This window comes from Capricornis sumatraensis, chromosome 13 (assembly GCF_032405125.1).
Source record: "Capricornis sumatraensis isolate serow.1 chromosome 13, serow.2, whole genome shotgun sequence".
NCBI classification, from domain to species: domain Eukaryota; kingdom Metazoa; phylum Chordata; class Mammalia; order Artiodactyla; family Bovidae; genus Capricornis; species Capricornis sumatraensis.
The window spans coordinates 36987306-37013735 of record NC_091081.1 but is presented as its reverse complement, the minus strand read 5'-3'; the positions used below and the strand labels follow the sequence as shown (position 1 = coordinate 37013735).

The 26430-nt window shown below is 37.3% G+C and overlaps 1 protein-coding gene across 1 annotated transcript in view; it reads right to left on the bottom strand.

The window, feature by feature from the left end:
- Nucleotides 1-26430, bottom strand: part of ASCC3 (activating signal cointegrator 1 complex subunit 3) — a 318333-nt gene that overhangs the window by 78071 nt on the left and 213832 nt on the right. The window contains exons 29-32 of the mRNA XM_068985127.1: nt 26036-26178; nt 4754-4891; nt 4526-4646; nt 3250-3382 (exon numbers count right to left, since the gene is read on the bottom strand). Of these exons, the coding sequence (XP_068841228.1) occupies nt 3250-3382; nt 4526-4646; nt 4754-4891; nt 26036-26178 (535 nt within the window). The remainder of the gene's footprint in view (nt 1-3249; nt 3383-4525; nt 4647-4753; nt 4892-26035; nt 26179-26430) is intronic.

Genomic DNA, 26430 nt, shown 5'->3' with positions numbered 1-26430 from the left:
TTCAGTTTCTTATATAAAATACAAAAAAGGGAAGTACTGTCCAATAAAGGATAAAAACATGTAAATTATGATACATGGAACAATATGTAGTATTAAAAACAGCTTCCCACAAGGATGTTTTAAAGGATATGAGGAAAAGGTCATAATAAACTGAATGAAAAAAAGTTGCTATACTCCTCTCCAGTCATCAGTGGCAGAGTGTAAATCTGTATAGTTAATTTGGAGGGCAATTTGGCAATATTATCTATGTGAACAATCACTATGACCCAGCAATTTCACTTTTTCATTATCACCTGTTAGGGAAACTTTCAAAATTTAGGATAGGGAAGCAAAACCCTTTACTGCAGCAATATATGTAAGAGAGAAAACTAGAAACTCTGAATGCCCATTAATAGGGAAGTTAATATATAACTCCTGTATATATATTTTATAGAAGATAAAATATTACATCAAATGTGCATATTTAAATTTTTAATCCATTTTTTACTGAAGTATACACAGAAAAAATTACATAAACTATATACATACAACTCAAGTAATATTCACAATGTGAACACATCTGTGTAACCAATGCCAAGATCAAGCATTCCCACTGCCTCAGAAGTCTTCTCTTTGTGTTTTTTAGTCACTCCTCTTGCTCAAAAAATATTTTCGCTTTTCTTTACCTTAATGTACTGGCTTAGGTCTCTAGCACAATGCTTAATTACTGGCAGTGGTGAAAGCAACATCCCTGTATAATTTTCTATCTCTAAGAGAAAGCATTTAATATTGAACCCTTGACCATGGTATCTGAGGTAGATTTTTAGTAGATACTCTATCAGATTAAGAACATTCCCCTATATATTTGTTGGCTAACAGTTCTTATTATGAATGGGTGTGGAATTTCATCAAACACTTTTTAAAATATCTGAGATAATCATATAATTTTTCTCATGTTTTTCCTGCTAATACAGTGAATTATATTCAGGTATTTTCAAGTAAGAAGCCTTTGCACTTATATTGTAATTAGCTGTAATATGTTATCTTTCTATACATTACTAGATTTGATTTGAAGTTTTATATAGGATTTCTACATTTATATTCATGAGAGACACAGCTCTGTTACCTTCCCTTCTGGTAAATTTATCAGGTTTTGGTATTAAGGTTATTCTAATCTCATAAAGTAAGTTGGCAGATATTCCTATCTTTTCTACTACTATAGAGTAGAAAAGAGTTCATGTTCAATTTCTTCCTTAAATGTTGTAAAGAATTCACTAGTGAAATGCTTGGATCAGAAAATTTCTTTGTGGAATGATTTAAATTTCAGATATAATTGCTTTGATAGATAGACTATTTAAATTTTCTATTTCCTTTTGTGTCAGTTTTAGTAAGGTTTTTTAAAAAAGAATTTCACCATTTGATATAAAATCTAAAAATCTGCATAAATTTTTTCAAATATTTTATTATTTAAATTTTTTTCATATCTTTTGATTCCTGATATCGTGTTGTTCCTTCTCTCTTTCTTCTTGACCAGACTAAAGGTTTATCAATATTATCGATAAACTTTCGGCTTTGCTGATATTTTTTTCTAATGTATATTCGGTCTTAATTCATTAATTCTTTCTTATGTTTCTATCTTCTCCTTTGAGTTCAATTTGCTAATTTTTTTTCAAATTCTTGAGATGGATATTCAGATAATTCATTTTCCCTCTTTCTTTTAAAATATATATTTATGGTCATAAATTTTCTCTTAGCACAGGATAAGCTATCTCCCACATATTAAATATTTTTATCTTTTCCAAATTAAGAAAGTGAACATTAGTAGAAATTCTAACACAGTAAAAAAATCTCAATAACTGTTTACAGTATAAATGAGAAATGTGTTCCTTTGCATTTAGAATATGGTAAATGAAGTTCAGTATATTAAGAAGACAGTGATAAAAAGTAGCAAGTGATATATGTTAAGAATGAAAACGTACAAATCTGACAGAGAAAAGATTATTTTTTGCTGAGAAATGAGCAAAGACTTTGTCAAAGTTGTTGTTCAGTCGCTCAGTTATGTCTCTTTGTGATCCCATGGACTGCAACACACCAGACTTTCCTGTCCTTCACCATCTCCCAGAGCTTGATCCAACTAATGTCCATTGAGTCGGTGATGCTGTCCAACCATGTGTCATCCTCTTCTCCTCCTGCCTTCAATCTTTCCCAGCATCAGGGTCTTTGGCAATGAGTCGGCTGTTCACATCATGTAGTGAAAGTACTGGAGCTTCAGCATCAGTCCCTTCAATGAATATTCAGGACTGTTTTCCTTTAGGATTAACTGGTTTGATCTTCTTGCAGTCCAAGTGACTCCCAAGACTCTTCTCCAATGCCACAGTTCAAAAGCATTAATTTTTTGGCCCTCAGCCTTCTTTATGGCCCAACTCTCACATCCATACATGACTACTGGAAAAACTATAGCTTTGACTAGATGGACCTTTGTCAGCAAAGTAATGTCTCTGCTTTTAATATGTAATCTAGGTTCGTCATAGCTTTTCTTCCAAGGAGCAAGCGTCTTTTAATTTCATGGCTGCAGTCACCATCTGCAGTGATTTTAGAGCCCAAGAAAATAAAGTCTGCCACTGTTTTCATTGTTTCCCCATCTATTTGCCATGAAGTGATGGGACTGGATGCAATGATCTTAATTTTTGAATGCTGAGTTTTAAGCCAGGTTTTCCACTCACCTCTTTCACTTTCATCAAGAGGCTCTTTAGTTCCTCTGCTTTCTGCCATCATTAAGATCTTTTTTTGTATAGTTCTTCTGTATATTCTTGCCACCTCTTCTCAATATCTTCTGTTTCTGTTAGGTCCACATGGTTTCTGTCCTTTATTGTGCCCATCTTTGCATGAAATGTTCCCTTGGTATCTCTAATTTTCCTGAGCAATCTCTAGTCTTTCCCATTCTATTGTTTTCCTCTATTTCTTTGCATTGTCCATTTTGTCAAAGGGATGATAGCAAATAAGTGGTGGAGACCTCAGATATGAACCTAAGTGTTCTGGCTCCAGAGTCAACATGACTGAACAAAGTACTTCACTGCTTCTCTTAAACAGCTTTGTTTTTTAGTGAAAATTATAATTTAATGTCATTCTGTTGTGATAAATGTATTGTTTCACTTCAAATAATTCTTCTGAACTACAAGTTTTACTGATTTTTACCTAATAAAATGTAAGCACAATAACATCAACCTGCTAAGACATAATCCATTTAAATTAATTCACAGCAAAATTTACCTTGATTCTACTGGGAAAGGTTCATAAAGAAACTTTTTGTAAAAGTCTTTCTTTATGTCATGAACCAGAATTACAGCTTTGCCTTGGTCATCAAACTGAGGCCTCCCAGCACGCCCCATCATCTGGAGCACATCTATAAAAAAGAGGACAAGAGGTGTTTTGTAATGTGGCATGCAGCACAGAAAATATTGATGGATTATGGCATGCTTCTACAATACCAGAAAACAAGAGAGAGAGTATTTTAAGACAAGGGATGCTATCTCTTATGCTTACTACAGAGTTCTCTAATAATTTAATAGCCAATGCACTAAGGCAGAAAACTGAGTCCTCAGAAGAGTCTGGCAGTGTATGTAAAAGTAAGAAAGATCAAAGGTTCCTTTAGTTAAATGTTTAAAAAATGATATTTAAGAGTTATAACTACTATAATCCAATAAGAAAAAAATAAAACGCATAGAAAAACCTCTTTAGCAGGGTAATTTGATTATTTTTACCTATGATAAGGGATCCATTTAGGCCTCATCCTCAACTCACCCATTGCATAAAATTTTTCTTTTATACTGCAGGAGTCTCTGACATAAATTATCACTGAGAAATGATATAGGTCTTCTATGCATTAACTGAGTTAAAATATTCATTTGGTATATTACCCTGTTCAAAACTCACTAAAAATATTGTATCAGGTTTTAAAATACATTAATTGACTTGTACGAATTATAGCAACAAGTGCTTTGGTTCTAGAAATCCTATGGAAACAATCATGTCTATTGAAGAAGATTTAAAATTAAACATAATATTTAATTATAATTCATGGGGGTTCCCTGGCAGCTCAGACGATAAAGAATCTACCTGCAATGCAGGAGACCCTGGTTTGATCCCTGGGTCAGGAAGACCCCCAGAGAAGGGAATAGCTATCCACTCCAGCATTCTTGCCTGGAGAATTCCAGGGATGGAAGAGCTTGGTGGGCTATAGTCCATGGGGTAGCAAAGAGTTGGACAGGACTGAACAACACACACACACTGAAAGTCACTAATAGCTACTAATCGGTACTAATTTCTTTTTAATTAAAAAAAATTACTTGTGCTTTTGACATTCATTAACAAATTAGATAAGTAAAACTAAAAATGGCTCAACATCTTGAGGTATATTTTTACTGGGAACAAAAATTTACAATTTGCTCATCATATGTGACCAATTCTCTAAACTTTAATTCATACAAATTCAAATTATTAAGACTAAAACAGAAGTCTAATGTATTTGTAAATTTAAAAATATTACCTGTAATAGGAAAATCCACATATCGTCGTGTTTTTCCATCATAATATTCTGTTCCCTTAATAATTACTAAATGAGCTGGAAAGTTTACACCCCAGGCTAATGTACTTGTAGCAATAAGAACCTAAAAAATAAAAGATAATATCTTACTTCTAACTAAAATAGAACTTTCAAGTCACTTTTTTTTTTTCAAGTCACTTTTAAATGTCTGTTCATGGGAAAAAAAAATACCTGAATTTTACAATTTACAAATAGTTCCTCTACTGTTTTTCGGTCCCTTTCATGCAACCCAGCATGATGCATTCCTATTCCAAAAGCAAGTGTCAGCTTCAGGTTGGAATCTCTTATTGTTCCAATGATATTCTCCATCTGCAAATAAAAACACAATTACAAGTTGTAGGTGCACGAGCTTTACATTTTTCATAAGACTATATTTGGTTAATTTTGTTTTTTAATTCTTATGGGCATAAAAATCTAGGCCGCATCTGCAGTAATGATTAAAGCTAAATTAGCTGAAAAGAATATCTGCTTAGTGAGAATGTATAGCCTACATTAATTAAAATTTAAATGCTATCAATCCTATTTTTATGTATCAAGGAAAAAAAATCTGTACTCATTACCCCTTAATGAGTCACAACTATTAAAAGGGATGCAATATTGCCTAAAGATGTTTCAGTGTCTGTTTGTCTTGTTACAGAAAAGACTTCTATTTTTTGGCTCAGTAATAAAAATTTCAGAAGGACAAAAAATTAATGGAAAAAATCAGTTATAGTCTTACCAAAGAGTAAGCATTCAAATTTAGACTTTCTCATTGAACTTAGTGACCTGGTGGCAAGTTACATACCCTCTCTATGCCTCAGCTTCTTCATTTAAAAAACCAACCTGGTATATACTTTTACTTACTTCTCATGTTTTTGATCAACAGTTCAATTAAATACTTTTCATTTTTTCATTTCATTTTAAAAAATGTTTCATTTTTAATAAATTATCATAAACTTTCACCCAGTTTTATATGTATAATACTAAATTTACAGTTTATTATATATTAATTAATTATTTTTACTTTATGGACTAAAAATTTAAATTGGCCTTATGTTTTCTTGCTTAGAAAACTGCCTCATCTTGAGATCAAATACATATGCACCCACTATTTCTTTAACTTCTGGTTTAGTTTTATTTTTACATTTAAATATTAACTTGTAATTTATTTTGTAATAGAAAGTATGGTAGAAATCTAAGTTTATTTTTTCTAAACAGTCCATCAAGTATTCTAGCAATATTAAGTAATTCTTATTTATTTATTTTATTTGGTTAAGTAACTCTTTACCTTATTTATTTTAAATGCTAATTTGATTGTATTCAGAATTCTCATACATTCCATGTTTTGCATTGTAAAACAGATTGCATTTCCAGCCTCAGTTTAGGTTACTGAATTTTATATGTACAAATAGTTTCTGAAACTCATATTTTATAAATACTCTCAGAATATAGTGATAGAAATCACTTTCCATTTTCTACATGGAAAATACTTAATGCAACACAGATTTTATGCAAAGGGAACAAATCCTTTTTTTTTTTTTTTTACAAAACTCACTAGTTTTTCTTTTTGGGAAAAAGTTGTTTTATACCAATTCTCAAAAAAAAAAAAAAAAAAGAAAGATGAAGTTTCACTTTACAATAATAATCAATGTATAAAAAGTAGTGCATAGACTAGGTAACATTTTATTAACATATACATCAGAAATGTCATTTATCCACTTTTCTGAATTGAATGCAATGTATAAACAATCGTTCTGTTTCACAGTCACAGTATAGTCACCTGGTATTCTTGTGTTATTTTCTTTATAAACTGTTTGCAAGAATATGGAAATGTATTAGCATAAATACTGACTACAAATGTATGCTATAAAGAAAGGTGCTGTCCTGTCTCACAAATTATGTTAGCCATTCTCAAGTGACAGCCTATTATCCTTTTTTTGTTCAATAGTTCACTGCATAAAATAGCTTCAGTTTATGCTATCAAGGATTAACTCGCTGATATTCGAGCTCTGATAATTAGTTTGGGGATTTTTCAGTTTTACATCTTAAATATCACTGTATATTTATAATTTGTATAATTTGCAGTGTTCCATGGCAATGCCAATCATATCGAAAAAATAACATACAATTTACCATAGGAAAGAGGAAGAGTCCTATGGCAGGAAGTTTGATGAGGCAATAATATCTTGTCCTTCTACATCAGGAAAGCCTAGCTGCTTCTCATTCCTCTGCCCCCATTTTCACATAAATCAATGTATTAAAAAGAACTATTTGCCTATCTGAACTGGTAAAGACCTAAAATCCTCATGAGGACAATCACAAAAAACAACTTCATTTATTTCATGGTTACTATGGATGAATTCTGAGTTATCTGTACATTATAAAAAAGCAAAATTTATAGTAATGTTACTCAACCAATAAGCATAAAATATTACTAGAAGAGCCTGTTTAAATTTGAAAATATAATTTTTGACTAGATTATATGCATCTTTATTGCTACACTTAATTTCATCTTGATCAAAACCACAATGAACAAAATTTTTTAGGAATTTAAATATGATAATATGTATAATTTGTTGAGTACTTACTAAGTATCAGGCATTGTGCTTATGACTTTACAAAAATGATAACACTTAATTCTTTACATAAAGTAATATAGCTCTAGAATAATACTCAATTCATTTGTACAACACGTTATACTTCAAATTAAAAGACTGGGTGATCTTGAATACTATATAGTAGTTTTTCTTAATTCTGGTTCCATGAGAGAATTGAGCCTCACAAAAAAATATCTGAATTACCATTGTCTTAAATTTTTCAAGGACAGTTAGTACCATTTAGATGCTTAGGAGAAAGTTCATTTATTACATTCACTGGATGTCACAGGACATTAAGGCCTAATTCTTGTCAGAAAGGCTGCTATAGAATTTTAAAAAGAATAATCATAACGAAAACTCCTTGCTAGAGGAAGTTTTAATGCCACAGTTCACTTCTGTTCAAGTAACAATTGCTGTAAGGCACAGGTATCTTTCCAATAAACAGTCTCTGAAATATGTCTGACTATATGTTAGTGAAACCAAATTTTTTTTTTCAATATTAAAAATAAAAGGAAAACAGATCTATGCTCCTCTAAGTAGTGCTCTTTTTTTTAGGGTGGTGGGGGAGGAGGCACATATGTAAACTGTTGAACCAATTACTTTAACTTAATAGAAATTTTTTTTTATATTTTAAATTTATTATACTCAAAAAGCTTTTGTAGAAAGATAGGATTCCATTTAAGTAGATACATTACTCTGTGCCTGAAATACATTCCAGTCAGAATATAATTCAGTGAGTTGATGACAATGCTGGCTCCAAAAGAAAGGAGGAGACCAGATTGGACAAGAATGAGCTAACAGATTGTGCAGCCCAGTTCTGTCCCTTTGAGTGTGATATATTGTTTCAAGATGCTAAAAACCCATACTTTCTCAAAGCATATCTGTTGTGCTGGTTTTCCCATTTTCACAGAATCCTCATTATCAGAACTCTGTACTCTTTTCAAAGCACGTCAGACTCAGACCATATGCCACTGAATAATGCTTATCAATTGTATAAAACACTCAATAAAAGATGCACCACACAGAAGAATAATGAAAGTTACAAACACTTTCTTTTTTAAAAAAATAAGTAAATACATCACATCTGGCACAGATGTTAAATGAAGTTAAAACATTTCCTCATAATTACTATTATTCTTAAAATACACTTCTTTATGATACATCCTACAGACTAAAGGGGAAAAACAAAAATAAAAGAAATACTTTAGAACATTCTTTTGATCTACTAATATGAAAAAATTTAAAAATAAAATTAATTAAAGGTAGTATGTTTTCAAACTTTACTGATACACCTCAGAACATATTCTCCTGTGCCTTATCTGAGACCCAACACAACCACACCTCAAAGTAATTTACCATACTGTTAATATACAAATGTATTTATAAATGATTAAATATATAATTAATTATATGAGAAGTAAATATGTAAATGAAATCTAAACAATAAGATATAAATCTTTGCTATATCTGCTAAATAAACACAATATTATTTTCAATGTTTGCTTTTCGTTTAGTCTGATTATTAATAATAGCAGTATCAAAACTGGGCTATAGGGTGAGATATTACAATTTTTTCTTTATTAACGTTTCCAACTTAATTCACTATGCTATTGGTCGGAAATCCCAGTATAAGCGCTTCACATGGTGGCTGAGCGCCTGTAAAGAATCTGCCTGTGATGCAGGAGACCTGGGTTCGATCTCTGGGCTGGAAAGATCCCTTGGAGAAGGGAATGGCAACCCATTCCAGTATTCTGGCCTGGAGAATTCCATGGACAGAAGAGCCTGGTGGGCTGCAGTCCATGGAGTTGCAAAGAGACTCAGACATGACTGAGGGACTAACACTTTCACACTATTAATTCCTGAACATATATTTTATGCTCATTTCAATTTTTGGTGAGTGCAAATTTCAAAACATTCTTGGAGAGCATTTTCATAGAAATTCATTTTCATAAAATGCAGAGAGGGACTTTCCTGGTGGTCCAGTGGTTAACAATCTGTCTTGCAATGTAGGGTATATGGGTTTGATTCCCCAGACCCCACAGGCTGCAGAGCAACTGAGCCTGCAGGCTGCAATGACTGAGCCTGTTTGTCACAACTAGAGAGTCCGTGCACTGCGACAAAAGATCCTGTGCGACACAGCAAAGGTCTCACATGCTACCACTAAGGCCCGAGGCAGCCAAATAAGTCAGCAAATAAATAAATGTTAAAAGATAACCAAAATACAGGGAAAGCTGATAAAAGGGACATTACAGCATTATAATATAAAGCAACATAATTTTAAGCAAACAAATACTCTATTAATACAAATTAAATCTGTGAAGGATCACAAATAAAAGATTATGAATATATGATCAAATTTTACCACAGAGCTTTCAGCAAAAGAATATCTGTTTAAAAAAGTGCTATTCAATGTAATGACATTTACTGAACATTTAACTCTGTTCTGGCTCTGTCCTGAGCACATTGAATATACTAATACATTGAATCCTTACAAGAATCCTGTTGGGACAGGATTACTATCATCCTTTCATAGATTGAAGGATGAGCTCCAAAGTGAAACACCTGGCCAAGGTCACTAGCTTGCAGTGGGTAGTCAGTCCTGAACCTAGGAAGCCAGGATCTTGTCCATGCTCTCAACCACAATGCCACCCTCTAACCACCACAAGAATGAGGGGTGTTTCAAGTACCTACTTGAAGTAATGACATCATCCACTTGGCTGAAGGCTAGACCTCGTTGTTTTAAACAGTATGAAAAAAATAGGTGAGATCTGAAATCATGAGTAATGTCCCAGACTCATGCAGCTGGGAAACTCTATACAGATGATTTGCAAATTTCTTTTATACTGTTGATTTCTTCTCCTATGCTCAAAATGAAGAATACTTACAATTATCTTCTTCTCTAAACTATCACCTCTCATTATTGAAAATGGCACAGTTCTTTTTGGTTGCTTGCATTTGATATTTTAGCTACCATCCCTATCAAAAGACACACCCCCCCACTTTGACTTTTCCATTTTTTCTAGACAGCATGTTGTCCATGCTTCCATAACTATGCAGGGCAATAAAAAAACACAACTCTGAGACAGCCATTCTGATCTGTAGCTCCTATGCTCTGCTCCCTTGCTTTGTGCTATTGGGCAAGTCACTTAATTCTTTTAAGTTTTCAGTTCCTGCATCTGTAAAACTGGGATAACAGGAGCAATCCTCCCAGAATTCATGATTAAATGGGATAAGGTAAGCCTTTAGGGAACGATTAAAGCGCTTGACAAATATATCAGTTATTACTAAGCATAACAAGAGCTTTACCTCTTTAGTCAATAGCACATATATGATATCAACTAAGACAAAACAAAAAAGAAAAGTCTCCTATCTTGAAGCTGCTCTTAATTACACAAACATTCCATGAGGCCCAACTCAGTTCAAATGTCCAATGCTCAGCAAATCTGTAGATATTGTCTGTTTTGATACTTAACATTCTTAGCCTAATAGTCTTCTGTACTAGATGGTCCTTAACCCACTCCAGTACTCTTGCCTGGAAAATTCCATGGACTGAGGAGCCTGATAGGCTACAGTCCATGGGGTCGCAAAGAGTCAGACATGACTGAGTGACTTCACTTTAAGAGGTCTGAAGCTTGATCAAAATAGAAAGCATGTGGGATGGGACTTTTGTATCATGAACTAAACCTATTTTAATTTGATAAAACAGATCCTTTAAGTTGAAAATATGGTTACCCTCATTACAGTCAACTTAATTTCTGATTTTCAAAAATCTCAACATCCATCTTCAAAGCCTGATGCTAAATTCTTACCTGTAGGAAGAAGTCAGTATGTATATGTTGAATGAAAAAGCAAATGAATCAAAGAAAGCTACAGTAAAATGTCAGTAGTAGAAACTCCACCAAACCTGAACTTGTGATGATTTTGTATAAACCTAGAGTTCATCTATGAAGGCTTTACTTGTACTGTAGTTGGGTGAGTTATGTTTAGCTTAAAAAGAGAAAAATTTTCAAGCATCAAAAAATTCCTTCAGCATGTGGTGTGCATGCGTGCTCAAGTTGCTCAGCTGTGTCCGACTCTTTTGCAACCCCATGAACTGTAGCCTTCCATGGAATTCCTCTGTTCATGGAATTTTCCAGGTGAGAATGCTGGAGTGGGTTGTCTTTTTCTCCTCCAAGGGATCTTCCCACCCAGGGATCCAACCAGCATCTCCTGCATTGCTAAGAGGATTCTTTACCACTGAGCCACCTGGGAACCCCCACTAGGCATGTGGAAATAACATCAGTTCTATTTTTCATGAATGTGCTCCTACTGTGCACCTATGCAGTTTTCATGAATTCACTTTGTAGCACTGTATAAAATTATAATTAGCACATTTCCTTAATAATGCTCAATGTCACATCAATGTCATATAGCTGATTAATTTGAAATAACAAATGAACAGTATTGTTTAACAATACTATGTTCCAAGGAACTTTTATCTTCCATACTCTGATTTTCATGTTCCCACATCTAGATTTCTTTCATATAGTCAGAAAGCTATTCCCTTTCCTGCTTCAGATTATTTCCCCCAATCTACCTTCTGGTGATACCGTAGACCTTAGAATACAACTCAAACATTGTGGCGCAGGACCTTTAGGGCAAAAAATATTGTAGAATTGTGTTTAATTCATTCTTACTTGTAAGGATGTAAGGACTGAAAAAAAAAAAAAAAAGGTAGTTCTCTTTGATGTGCTTTTCTTTTAGCTACCTGGACCTTATTTAACAGTGGGGAGGAAGACAGGGTTAGCTATGCTGCTAACCGGATAGACAAGTAGAGGAGATGAGGAGGAGAATGTGAGGCAGACTGAAGAATACAGTCTCATCTTCAGCCAGGGTTCTGTTTTCCCATTCCAGATATGCATCTCATCCAAAGTGTGAGTGATGAAATAAGCACAGTATTCTGAGCTTTCAGTCAGGAAACCCACTCAGAAGAAAGGGTGTTCCCTCTGCTCTTTCATCATGCAGAGCAGGCTGGCAGCTATCCAGATCTCAGCACCATTCACCCTGCACGCTGAACTAGACTGCAGAATATTTGGCAGAATCCAACAGACCATACTTGTTAGGTACTAAATTATAACATTAATTAAATTACATAGAAAAGCTTCTAGAAGGAGCTGTATATGCTATTTGCTTCCATTTCCTTCCCCGCCCACCCATTTACTCAGCTCATACCAAACTGGCTTATGTTCACAACATGTCACTGACCGTACTTGCCAAGTTTGTTCAGGATGTCCAAGTGCTAAATCCCATGAGTGTTTCTCTGTTCTTATCTCACTCAACTCCCATTAACATCTGATGGAGTCAAGTACTCCTTCCTTCATGAACCCCTCTTGCCTACAGAGTTCAGGATGCTATCTTTTCGCACTGGCGCCACTACCTCTGGGTTCTTTGCCAGCTCCTCATTTTCTACCTAAGCGCACAATGACAGTCCCGCAGGCCTGCCTTCTAAGCTCCACACTCTCTGAGGGTCTCAGTTGCTCACTTGGGTTCAAAGGCTGCTTCTTCGCAGATGCTCCCAAGTTCATGTGTTCGTCTCACTCACTCTGTGAGTTTTACACACTTAACTATATTTAACTTCTTGAAAGTCTTGCTGTGCTGAGTTTAGTTGTGTCCAACTCTGTGCAGCCCCAGGGACTGCAGCCTGTCAGGCTCCTCTGTCCATGGGAATCCTCCAGGCAAGGATACTGGAGTGGGTTGCCATGCCCTCCTCCAGGCTTAAAAGTCTTAAGAGATATAATATCCCCCCTTTTCTTTCCTTTTGTTTTTAAAGCTCAAATCTGTTTTCTGTCTTTCTCTTTCCATCCTAAATCTGTCTCCGCCTTCTTCTCTTACAGTCTCAGCTCTACCCATTTCAATACAAGACATTATTATTTACTCAGACGTTTCGAGTTAATAACTGGGGCAGCATTCTTGATTCTCTTCATTTTTTCAATCACCATTTCTCATCTATTAGACAGTCCTACTGAATGCAAAACCAAATACATCTTTTAATTCCTATTGTTACCACTCATAGGTGGCCTCGAGGTCACCACCATCATTAATTCCATCCATACTTCCACTTCAAACTATCCTCCACCAAGCAGCAAAGTGAAGTAAAAGTGAAAGTCACTCAGTTGTGTCTGACTCTGTGACCCCATGGACTATACATTCCATGGAATTCTCCAGGCCAAAATACTAGAGTGGGTAGCCGTTCTTCTCCAGGGGATCTTCCCAACTCAGGGATCGAACCCAGGTCTCCCAGGGGATCTTCCCAACTCAGGGATGGAACCCAGGTCTCCCACATTACAGGCAGGTTCTTTACCAGCTAAGCCACCAAGGAAGCCCAAGAGTACTGAAGTGGGTGGCCTATCCCTTCTCCAGTGGATCTTGCAGACCCAGGATTTGAATTGAGGTCTCCTGCATTGTAGGAGGATTCTTTACTAGCATACTTCCACCCCAAACTATTTTCCACTAAGCAGCAAAAGTAATTTTAAAACATTTAGCGTAAATCCCTTCAAAGCCCAGGGATACCCTCTCCCTTAGATTCAGCTTAGTTTGCTTCCTCACTTCCTTCAGTTCTTCTCTGTTCAAAAGTACCTTCATCAGGGAGGGCTCCTCAACTTGCATTACTCTACATTTCGCTACTATCCCCGGCACACCCTATACTCTTTACTTTGATTATTTTTTCTCCCCACATCAATGATCACAATCTGACATACTTGTTTATTAGCCATCTTTCCCACCAGAGTGTTAATCCCACAGGACAGGAACTTTAGATGGGGAAACAGCGGAAACAGTGTCAGACTTTATTTTTTGGGGCTCCAAAATCACTGCAGATGGTGACTGCAGCCATGAAATTAAAAGGTGCTTACTCCTTGGAAGAGAAGTTATGATCAACCTAGATAGTATATTCAAAAGCAGAGACATTACTTTGCCAACAAAGGTCTGTCTAGTCAAGGCTATGGTTTTTCCAGCGGTCATGTATGGATGTGAGAGTTGGACTGTGAAGAAAGCTGAGTGATCAAGAATTGATGCTTTTGAACTGTGGTGTTGGAGAAGACTCTTGAGAGTCCCTTGGACTGCAAGGAGATCCAACCAGTCAATTCTGAAGGAGATCAGCCCTGGGTTATCTTGGGAAGGAATGATGCTAAGCTGAAACTCCAGTACTTTGGCCACCTCACGAGAAGAGTTGACTCATTGGAAAAGACTCTGATGCCGGGAGGGATTGGGGGCAGGAGGAGAAGGGGACGACAGGGGATGAGATGGTTGGATGGCATCACGGACTCGATGGACGTGAGTTTGAGTGAACTCCGGGAGTTGGTGATGGACAGGGAGGCCTGGCGTGCTGCAGTTCATGGGGTCGCAAAGAGTCGGACACGACTGAGCGACTGAACTGAACTGAACTAACATAAGAAGGAGCTCAATAAGTGTTGGTTTAATACATGAATACATGAGTGTCTTCTCACAGTACTGAGAATAAAAATCCAAACTCCTTAACCATGGGTCAGTGGCCTTGCATGAGCTGGCTCTGGCTTGTCTCTCAAACATAACTTGTACCACCCTCCTCCTAGCTTATTCTGCTCCAGCTGAATCTGAACTTCTCTCAGTTCCTTTAACATGCTGTTCCTTCACCTGCAAGGCTGTTATCGTCTCTCTTGGCATATCCAGCTTGTTCTCATGCTTTGGTGCTCAGCTTAAATGCCATCTCCTTAGAGAACTCTTCTCTGACCATTCTACTTAATGAAGAACCTCCCATTCCTCTATTCTATTCCATTTCTTATTGCCTTCTTCTATAGCAATTTTGATAACTGATATCAACTATTTATTTAATCATGTATATATTTTTATCTTCTATTTTCTTCACTTAAGCTTTTTGAGATTTGGGATCAATAAGGCTAACGCATGTGCCTGGTAAGTTGTAGACAATCAATAAATAGACGTTAAATAAATGAATGCTTCACTAATTCTGTTAAGAGCTACCTACTGATTTAAGTAAGAGCATTATTTAATGGATATTTTTGAGAGGGGAGAGAAAGAATTCCTAATTATGTAAGGTCAGGTAAACTGGCAACTGAAGCTGCTGATCATGAATTGGATGTTTTCTGAATCATCTGGCTGTATAAGCACTCATCATTAGTAGAAATAAAAGGACCCAATGGAAAAATATTACCAAATGTGATCTATGAACCATCCATGTGTGTGCCTATTCCTGCCATACCATCTCTACTTCAGTCCACCCACATAGGCCCCATGGGGTACCTTTTATGTGAAATTGACTGAGGGAAGAAAAATTTCAAATGGCTTTGTCAAAGAATGCTCAAACTACCACACAATTGTACTCATCTCACACGCTAGTAAAGTAACGCTCAAAATTCCCCAAGCTAGGCTTCAGCAATATGTGAACCATGAACTTCCTGATGTTCAAGCTGGTTTTAGAAAAGGCACAGGAACCAGAGATCAAATTGCCAACATCCGCTGGATCATGGAAAAAGCAAGAGAGTTCCAGAAAAACATCTATTTCTGCTTTATTGACTATGCCAAAGCCTTTGACTGTGTGGATCACAATAAACTGTGGAAAATTCTTAGAGATGGGAATACCAGACCACCTAACCTGCCTCTTGAGAAATCTGTATGCAGGTCAGGAAGCAACAGTTAGAACTGGACATGGAACAACAGACTGGTTCCAAATAGGAAAAGGAGTACGTCAAGGCTGGATATTGTCACCCTGCTTTTTTAACTTCTTTGCAGAGTACATCATGAGAAACGCTGGACTGGAAGAAGCACAAGCTGGAATCAAGATTGCTGGGAGAAATATCAATAACCTCAGATATGCAGATGACACCACCCTTATGGCAGAAAGTGAAGAGGAACTAAAAAGCCTCTTGATGAAAGTGAAAGAGGAGAGTGAAAAAGTTGGCGTAAAGCTCAACATTCAGAAAACGATCATGGCATCCGGTCCCATCGCTTCATGGGAAACAGATGGAGAAACACTGGAAACAGTGTCAGACTTTATTTTTTGGGCTCCAAAATCACTACAGATGGTGACTGCAGCCATGGAATTAAAAGATGCTTACTCCTTGGAAGAAAAGTTATGATCAACCTAGATAGCATATTCAAAAGCAGAGACATTACTTTGCCGACTAAGGTCGGTCTAGTCAAGGCTATAGTTTTTCCTGTGGTCATGTATGGATGTGAGAGTTGGACTGTGAAGAAGGCTGAGCGCTGAAGAATTGATGCTTTCGAACTGTGGTGTTGGAGAAGACTCTTGAGAGTCCCTTGGACTGCAAGGAGATCCAACCAGTCCATTCTGAAGGAGATCAGCCCTGGGATTTCTTTGGAAAGAATGATGCTAAAGCTGAAACTCCAGTACTTTGGCCACCTCATGGGAAGAGTTGACTCATTGGAAAAGACTCTGATGCTGGGAGGGATTTGGGGCAGGAGAAGAAGGGGACGACAGAGGATGAGATGGCTGGATGGCATCACGGACTTGATGGATGTGAGTTTGAGTGAACTCTGGGAGTTGGTGATGGACAGGGAGGCCTGGCGTGCTGCGATTCATGGGGTTGCAAAGAGTCGGACACGACTGAGCGACTGAACTGAACTGAACTTGAACAAGATGGTAGCACTATAGGAAGTACATTGACATGGTATTATGGTCACTTCATGGATGACCCTAAAGAAAGAAGGAAAAGTTGACTGTAATGTATTTCCCTGTCACTTTACTGTAAAATAGAGATGAAGCAAACTGATGATCCACTCTTTACTCTGTAGTTACTGATTAGCCAAATGGCCAGGAGCTTGGCAAGAGTGCTACCAGAGAACAAGTGGCAAGAAAGCAGAAGTTTTATGTGGATGAACTTTTAAAATGGTCCAAGAATAAACAGTTACCTATATCCCATGAAGATGTTTACCAAAAAGTTAACAGCAGTGTGGAAAATGCTGTTAACAGTCTAGCGGGCATCTGAGGGCACCCAACAGCCCCTCTCCCAGGCCCTAGGTCTTGTGCAATGGTTCATGTACTAAGTGACTCCATCCTGGGAGAGATGAGCTCTGCCTGAGCTTAAATACAGGCTTCCATCTCCTTGGGCGGACAGACCCACTGTTGCTGCTGCTCAGCACCTAATATGTGAGCGACGCAAAAAAGCCTGGGCCCATGTAAGTACTTTCCCCATGGGAACAGACAGCTACCTGAAATTATACTGGACCCTTTCGAGCACAGAGGGGACATCTACTTGAGATGGTGTCTAGAATGGACACTATAGATTTTGATTCTCCTATGCTGCCCATCATGTCCTGTCAGTGCCTTGAATGGCAGGATAACTGAATAAGGCTTCAGTTAGGATAGAATAACTGAAAGCCTTGTACATTATCATGATCTCCTGTATGATAATGCTTCTGACTGGGGAACTCATGTGATAGAGAAAGATAAGACAAAGGCTGCCAGGAGATCCCCTGTTCTTACTATGTCTCTCATTACCCACAAAGAGCTGGCTTTATAGATTAATGACTCAGAGTGGCGGCTGAGAGACATTACTCTCAGCGAGGCTGGTGTGCTATTTTGTAGGATGAGGTGTATACTCTGAACTAAGTAATCATTAAATGACACTACTTCTCTCACTGCCAGAATACACAGTTTCAGGAACCAAACAGTTAAAGTGTGCTGATGTCATTTGCAAACAGAGCTGATAAACAACCTGGGAATTTTTTGTTTCCTTTCCCTATACCTCTAGCTATTCTCAATTACAGACTTAACAATTTATGTGGAAGCTGAAAGAGCCACAGGGCCATGTGAGGTCCTTATGCTACAGGGTGAGCAAGCAAAATGTGGTCGTGGTATAGTCTAGGTAACTGACCCTGATGAAAACATGGGCCTATTGCTATACCACAAGGGGAGGGGAAATTCTGAATGGACTTCACAGAAATCTTCTCACATTTGGAAAATAAATCAAAGCTTTTTTTTAAAATCCTTTATATTAAACATATATGAACAGCCAACTTTCAATGTCTTAGGAATGTGGGTTTTGGTAACTCCATGGAACAGAGAATCTTAATTAGCTTAGGGGCTGGCTGAAGAAGAAGTGTATAGGTGATGGGTAGTAGAGAAAATAAATCACAGATCTCTCTCTGATCAGTTGCATACGGTGGCCTCTACCCTTGCTGCCTCATGTATGCACTAACAGATTTTAACTAACAATATGTTACATGTTTAACTAATCTCATGTCTCTGTCCCCATCCCTCACTGTTAAATATAGCATGAGTTGACTGTGGGTAACTTCATACACTGAGCAGAGAACATTTAGAGAGACTTGCCAAAGAACCAGAGGGTGACTGGATAACCAAGAGATCTAGGATTAATGGAGCTAATGATAAAATTTTCAGTTGCCTCACTTGGGGAGGCATGAGTGGATTTTAGTTATATGAGGGAGAGCTGCATTGTTAGGAGGAATTTTTATTTATTTATTTAAAGTGGAGGTCTGGAGAGGATGTGCATGAATGCATTTGGGCAGCAGAAGGGCTGTGCTAAACCTTCACTGTTTATAGACAGCTAGTGCCTAAACATTTCTCAATACAGGCCAAAGAGTAAAAGATATTCCTTACTCCTGCTGCACGCTAGATACTAAAGCTTAGGCACTTAGATGTTTCTGTCTTGGACTTGAAGCTTGAGTTCAAGTCAGTTCAGTTGCACAGTAGTGTCCAACTCTTTGTGACCCAGGAGACTGCAGCACACCAGGCTTCTCTGTCTATCACCAACTCCAGAGCTGGCTCAAACTCATGTCCTTTGAGTTGGTGATGCCATCCAACCATCTCATCCTCTGTCGTCCCCTTCTTCATCTGCCTTCAATCATTCCCACTATCAGGGTCTTTTCAAATGAGTCAGTTCTTTCCATCAGGTGGCCAAAGTAATGGAATTTCAGCTTCAGCTTCAGTCCTTCCAATGAATATTCAGGACTGATTTCCTTTAGGATTGAATGGCTTGATCTACCTGCAGTACAAGGGACTCTCAAGAGTCTTCTCCAACACCACAGTTTGAAAGCATCAATTCTTCGGTGCTCAGCTTTCTCTATGGTCCAATTCTCTTATCCATATATGACTACTGGAAAAACCATGGCTTTGACTAGATGGACCTTTGTTGGCAAAGTAATGTCTCTGCTTTTTAATATGCTGTCTAGGTTAGTCATAGCTTTTCTTCCAAGGAGCAAGCATCTTTTAATTTCATGGCTGCAGTCACCATCTGCAGTGATTTTGGAGCCCAAGAAAACAGTCACTGTTTCCATTGTTTCCCCACCTATTTGCCATGAAGTGATGGGACTGGATGCCATGATCTTCGTTTTTTGAATGCTGAGTTTTAAGCCAGCTTTTTCACTCTCCTCTTTTACATTCATCAAGCGGCTCTTTAGTTCTTTTTTGCCTTCTGCCATAAGGATGGTGTCATCTGCATATCTGAGATTATTGATATTTCTCCCTGAAATTTAGATTCCAGCTTGTTCTTCATCCTGTCTGGTATTCTGCATGATGTATTCTGCATATAAGTTAAATAAGCAGGGTGACAATATACAGCCTTGATACATATACACTCCTTTCCCAATTTGGAATCAGTCTGTTGTTCCATGTCCAGTTCTAACTGTTGCTTCCTGACCTGCATACAGATTTCCCAGGAGGCAGGTAAGGTGGTCTGGTATTCCCATCTCTTTAAGAATTTTTCAGTTTGTGGTGATACACACAGTCAAAGGCTCTAGCGTAGTCAATGAAAGAGAAGTAAATGTTTTTTCTGGAATTCTCTTGCTTTTTTGATGATCCAACAAATGTTGGCAATTTGACCTCAGGTTTCTCTGCTCTTTCTAAATCCAGCTTGAACATCTGGAAGTTCACGGTTCACATATTGTTGAAGCCTAGCTTAGAGAATTTTGAGCATTATGTTGCTAGCATGTGAGATGACTGCAATTGTGCGGTAGTTTGAACATTCTTTGGCATTGCCCTTCTTTGGGGTTGGAATGAAAACTGACCTTTTATAGTCCTCTGGCCTTGCTGAGTTTTTAAATTTTCTGGCATTCTGTGTGCAGTGCTTTAATAGCATCATCTTTTAGGATTTGAAATAGCTCAGCTGGAATTCCATCACCTTCACTAGTTTTGTTCATAGTGATGATTTCTAAAGCCCACTTGACTTTGCACTCCAGGAATTCTGGTGCTAGGTGAGTGATCATACCATCGTGGTTATCTGGGTCATGAAGATCTTTTTTGTATAGTTCTTCTGTGTATTCTTGCCACCTCTTCTTAATAGCTTCTGGTTCTGTTAGGTCCACACCGTTTCTGTCCTTTATTGTAGTCATCTTTGCATGAAAGATGATGCTGTGAAAGTGCTGCACTCAATATGGTACCAAATTTGGAAAACTCAGCAGTGGCCACAGGACTGGAAAAGGTCAGTTTTCATTCCTATCCCAAAGAAAGGCAATGTCAAGGAATGCTCAAACTACTGCACAATATCACATGCTAGTAACGTAATGCTCAAAATTCTCCAAGCCAGGCTTCAGCAATACACGAACCATGAACTTTCAGATATTCAAGCTGGTTTTAGAAAAGGCACAGGAACCAGAGATCAAATTGCCAACATCTGCTAGATCATGGAAAAAGCAAGAAAATTCCAGAAAAATATCTATTTCTGCTTTATTGACTATGCCAAAGCCTTTGACTGTGTGTATCACAACAAACTGTGGAAAATTCTGAAAGAGATAGAAATACCAGACCACCTGACCTAAGAAGCAACAGTTAGAACTGGACATGGAACAACAGACTGGTTCCAAACAGGCATCTGGTCCCATCACTTCATGGGAAATAAATGGAGAAACAGTGGAAACAGTGTCAGACTTTGTTTTTTGGGCTCCAAAATCACTGCAGATGGTGATTGCAGCCATGAAATTAAGACGCTTACTCCTTGCAAGAAAAGTTATGAGCAACCTAGACAGTATATTAAAACGCAAGAGATATTACTTTGCCAACAAAGGTCCGTCTAGTCAAGGCTATGGTTTTTCCAGCGGTCATGTACGGATGTGAGAGTTGTACTGTGAAGTAAGCTGAGCGCTGAAGAATTCATGCTTTTGAACTGTGGTGCTGGAGAAGAGTCTTGTGAGTGCCTTGGACTGCAAGGAGATCCAACTAGTCCATCTTAAAGGAGACCAGTCCTGGGTATTCATTTGAAGGACTGATGCTGAGGCTGAAACTCCAATAATTTGGCCACCTCCTGTGAAGAGTTGACTCATTATAAAACACCCTGATGCTGGGAGGGATTGGGGGCAGGAGGAGAAGGGGATGACAGAGGATGAGATGGCTGGATGGCATCACCGACTCGATGCACATGAGTCTGGGTGAACTCCAGGAGCTGGTGATGGACAGGAAGGCCCGCTGTGCTGCAATTCATGGGGTCGCAAAGAGTCGGATACAACTGAGCGACTGAACTGAATTGCACTTGCATGACACATTCCCTTGGTATCTCTAATTTTCTCTAGTCTTTCTCTATCTGTTGTTTTCCTCTATTTCTTTGAGTTGATCGCTTAAGAAAGCTTTCTCATCTCTTCTTGCTATTCTTGGTACTCTGCATTCAGATGGATATATCTTTCCTTTTCTCCTTTGCGTTTTTCTTCTTTTCTCAGCTATTTGTAAGTCCTCCTCAGATACCTTTTTTTTTGCCTTTTTGTATTTCTTGGGAATGGTTTTGATCACAGCCTCCTGTATTATGTTATTAACCTCTTTCCATAGTTCTTCAGGGACTTTATCAGATCTAATCCCTTGAATCTATTTGTCACTTCTGCTGTACAATCATAAGGGATTTGATTTAGGTCATACCTGAATGGTCTAGAGGTTTTCCCTACTTTCTTCAATTCAAAGATGAATTCTGCAATAAGCTTGAGAGAGTGATGCAAGACCCAACCATTTGGGGTTAGTGGTGGAAGTGGTGGCTGTCCAACTGAGAAATCCAAGATGCATAACAGCACATGCCCACAAACCTTTGGAATCACTGCAGGAGCCTTCGTAATGGTAAGTATGAAAGAACATTACTATTATTAGAGTTTTCTCATTCTCCAGTATGATTTCACATCAGTGATACTTTCTAATACTTTACTTTGAGGCTTTATTGGGTTAAGATAATTTCTTTTGTCTTTGCTTCGAATAAAAATAGAACACATATATTCTCCCTTGGTCACATTATTTCTCCGTCCTCTTCAGATTTGCCTAGCTTTCTTTCCTCTCTCCCCTGAATCCCTCCCCTCCCACCTCCACATCTAGGGACACTTCCTGACTTCACACCATCCACCTGAAGAATTATTCTGATGCTACTGTCTTCCACAGGGCCTCCCTACTCTACAGCTGCCGGGATAACTGCTCCCACGCTTACCCCGCCTCCTGTGAATGCTGAAGTCGTCAACCCTAGCGTCCTACCCAGAGTACTCATGACCTACCACAGACACCAACCGGACACTGTCCAAGGAGCAGCACCAGGAGCAGCCACTAAGCATCTAGGCCAGGATATCATGGAGAGTAACTTGCAAAAACTGAAGTCTTGAAAGGTGAAGTTGCTCAGTCGTGTCCGACTCTTTGCGACCCCGTGGACTGTAACCCACCAGGCTTCTCTGTCCATGGGATTCTCCAGGCAGGAATACTGGAGTGGATTGCCATTTCCTTCTCCAGAGGGTCTTCCTGACCCAGGGATCGAACCCAGGTCTCCCGCATTGGAGGCAGACACTTTAACCTCTGAGCCACCAAGGAAGCCTCTCGTCTGTCCCTATTTATTTAGAGGATTCAACAGTGAAAACCTACTTTAGGTTTTAGTATAATCAGATGAATTTGCATAATAATCAGTTGTAAACTCTTAGAGAATTTGACTTTAAAGGTGATGGCTTTTTTAGTGGCAGGAATAAAACAAAGCTTGGGTTGTCTTATTCTTGAGATGGGCTTAGTGAAACAAAATGTCCAGAAATGACATAATTTCCAACTGGCCTATTTTAGCAACAAAATATATGAAACAGCAAAGACCATGTAAGTAATTTCTGTACTTTCTAATGAGCCTCGGTGATAGATTTTTTGCTGATAAAAAAAAAAAAACAAAACAGAGAAGCAGTTTCATACAATGGTGAGCAGTTCAGAGTTTCTAAGGTCTCACACCTTTAAATGAAAAATAAAGAATAGCAGAGTTGAACTACAGCGGGGAGAGCACATGAGGTTCACATTTGAGGTTCATGTGAGTCACATATGTGCTAAAGGCAAAGTTCTTATATAAAAATGCTTTGAGCACACATCCCCAAATGTAAATAGGTACCTTGTACCATGACTTTAAAGAAAAGTCTCCATTAGGAACACTGTTAGGGATAAGACACAAGAGGAAAAAAACAAAACCAAAAAGAAAATAAGGCTAGATAGATGCTGTATATAAACTAAACTGTACACAGGTATATATTTCATACATCTATTTTTCAGCATTTCCTTTAAGTCAAGATAATGTTTAAATACAACAGGGTCATTATTTGGGCATAATAAGTAAATAACACAGGATAAGGAACTTTTGACAAAATTATGTTGATTTTAAATTATCTTGTATACCTTGTATATACCTACAAATCACATTAAAGGAGTAATGATGAAACTTGAAAGATAAATGATAGCTTTCACCCTACTTCATGGGTTATGTGATAGCTTTTACATGAAGTTAATTTTGGGTTCTGCTACTTATTAGTGATTAATAAGGTCATCTGTGGTCCTACATAAGAACATCTTGAAGTGTTAACTGTTGCTAGTTAACTAATGTTAACATATGACTGTAATACACACAGTACCATCCAACCCTAAATGAGTTGTGAGACACGGAGGGGGAGGAATATGTGACTGTTGAGACTGGCACTAGTAGGCTTGGAGCACTGTGTTTACTGTTCTTCAGGCTACATGAGATGAAAAAGTGGAGAGGCGCAGGGAGAAGGAGGACAATGCAACAGTTTTATCACTGATTTCGGCTACTTTTTTCCAATCGTAACTCCAGCTAGGAACATATTTTAAAAAACCAGAAAAGAGTAAGAAAGAAAAAATCACTATCTATCAATCTATGGCAGGAGACAGGAGAATACCTACATTTAGAAGTATTGGAAGGAATCACAAAGAATCATACTAACAGACTGTTTCACATAAAATGCAAAAACTGCCATTTGAAAAAACTAAGACACTCAGTGAACTACCAAAATTTACTAATAAAGCAGATGAAAGGTTAATACATGTATATATAACTAACACATACATATGGAAAAAAGTAACATACTTCATGAGTGACATGCCTCATACCAGGCATGCCTCTTTTATTGTGCTTTGCAAATAATGTGGCTTTATTTTTTCTTTACAAACGGAAGGTCTGTGGCAATTTCATGTTGAACAAGTCTATCGACACCATTTTTCCAACAACATTTGCTCACTTCATGTCTCTGTGTCATATTTTGGCAATTCCCTCAATATTTCAAACTTTTTCATCATTATTTTATTTGTTATGATGATCTGTGATCAGTGATCTTTGATATTACAATTATGACTTATGGAAGGCTCAGATGATGATGGTGAGTGTTTTTTTTTAGCAATACAGTCTTTTTATAATAGATTAAGTTATGTACTTTTTTAAAGACATAATACTATAGCACACTTAGATGACTATAGTATAGTGTAAGTGTAACTTTTATTAAGCACTAGGAAAGCAAAAATTTTGTGTGATTAGCTTTACTGCAATGTTTGCTTTATTGCAGTAGTCTGGAACCCAATCCACAATATCTCTAAGGTATGCCTGTATAAAGTTTTAGGGGTGTATGCATGGGTATATGGTATTTCAATTTGGTAAGGTTCCCACACAAATATATTTTTAAAATGCTGTACTGCAACAGATAAAAACCCAAAGGAATGAAGGGACAAAAGAGAATATATGGAAAAAAACGTTCAACTACAAAAAAATTAAGGCACACATTAAAACACTAAAACAAGAAACATTTGATCTATAACAATAAATTAAAACAAGTGAGTATATACTGAGACTGTTACTCTCATACACTGCTGACAATTCATACATCAATAGGGATAATCAAAATTGGTACAGCCCTTTTAGAAAGTAATTATGTGTGTACAAAAAATTATAAAAAATGGCTACATTATTTGAACCATTAATTTTAAATTTATAAGTCTGTACTCAGGAAATAACTCTAAATAAAGAAAAACCCATAATAATAAAGATGAATGATTATTTAATTATAGGAGAAAAGTACAATGGAAGAGTCATATAATAGAATTATGCAGATATGAAAACATTTTAATGATGCTTATTACTTAAAGGACAATAATAGGCTTTACTTATCAGTGTTTTCTAAGTTTTTGAAGATGGTCATGTTATATAGTTTATACAAAGTTAACTTTGCAAAATTGGTTATGAATTTCAAGAGCAGTGAACATTCAAATATTATGAAAAAACTTAGCCAAATATTAAAATATACATAGGTGATGAAGTTAAAGGGAGATATACAGTAATATATGGGAAGCCTGGGTGGCTCAGTTGTAAAGAATATGCCTTCAAGGCAGGAGGGATGGGTTTGATCCCTGGATCAGGAATCTCTCCTGGAGAAGGAAATGGCAACCCACTCCAGTATTCTTGCCTGGGAAATCCTGTGGACAGAGGAGTCTGGTGGGCTACAGTCCACGGGGTTGCAAAGAGTTGGACATGAATTAAAAACAACAGCAATGGTAATAAATAGATTAAAACTAAACATAACTATATATGTAATTCCCATTATACTACAATACACACTAATTTGACAGGAATAAGAAGTAGAATTAAAATATGTTGCTTACCTCTCTTTCATCCATATTCAACCACTGCTTTGGATCTTCTTCGGTAGCTAGAAATGCTATCAATTCCAAAGCAGTAAGACGAGTTTGACGTCTTGATGAGACAAATATCAAAACAGGTTTGGCTGGAGAATGGCTTCTAATTGCTGTTGAAAAATTATAGAAAATAAAATAGTAAGCCACTTAAACCAGAATCTGAATTTCATTACGATATCAAATGCATGAAAACTAAGGATGTAAATGATTTAATTGAATTCTTAATTTGGTCATGAAATTCTGACATTATACTAGAGAAATGATATGAAAGGAAAGGTAGCTATCTCTACTTAGGGGAATTTTCTGCCCAAGACAGGGAAGACTGAACTATCTTGACTCCTGGTTCAGTTCTGACCTGCCAA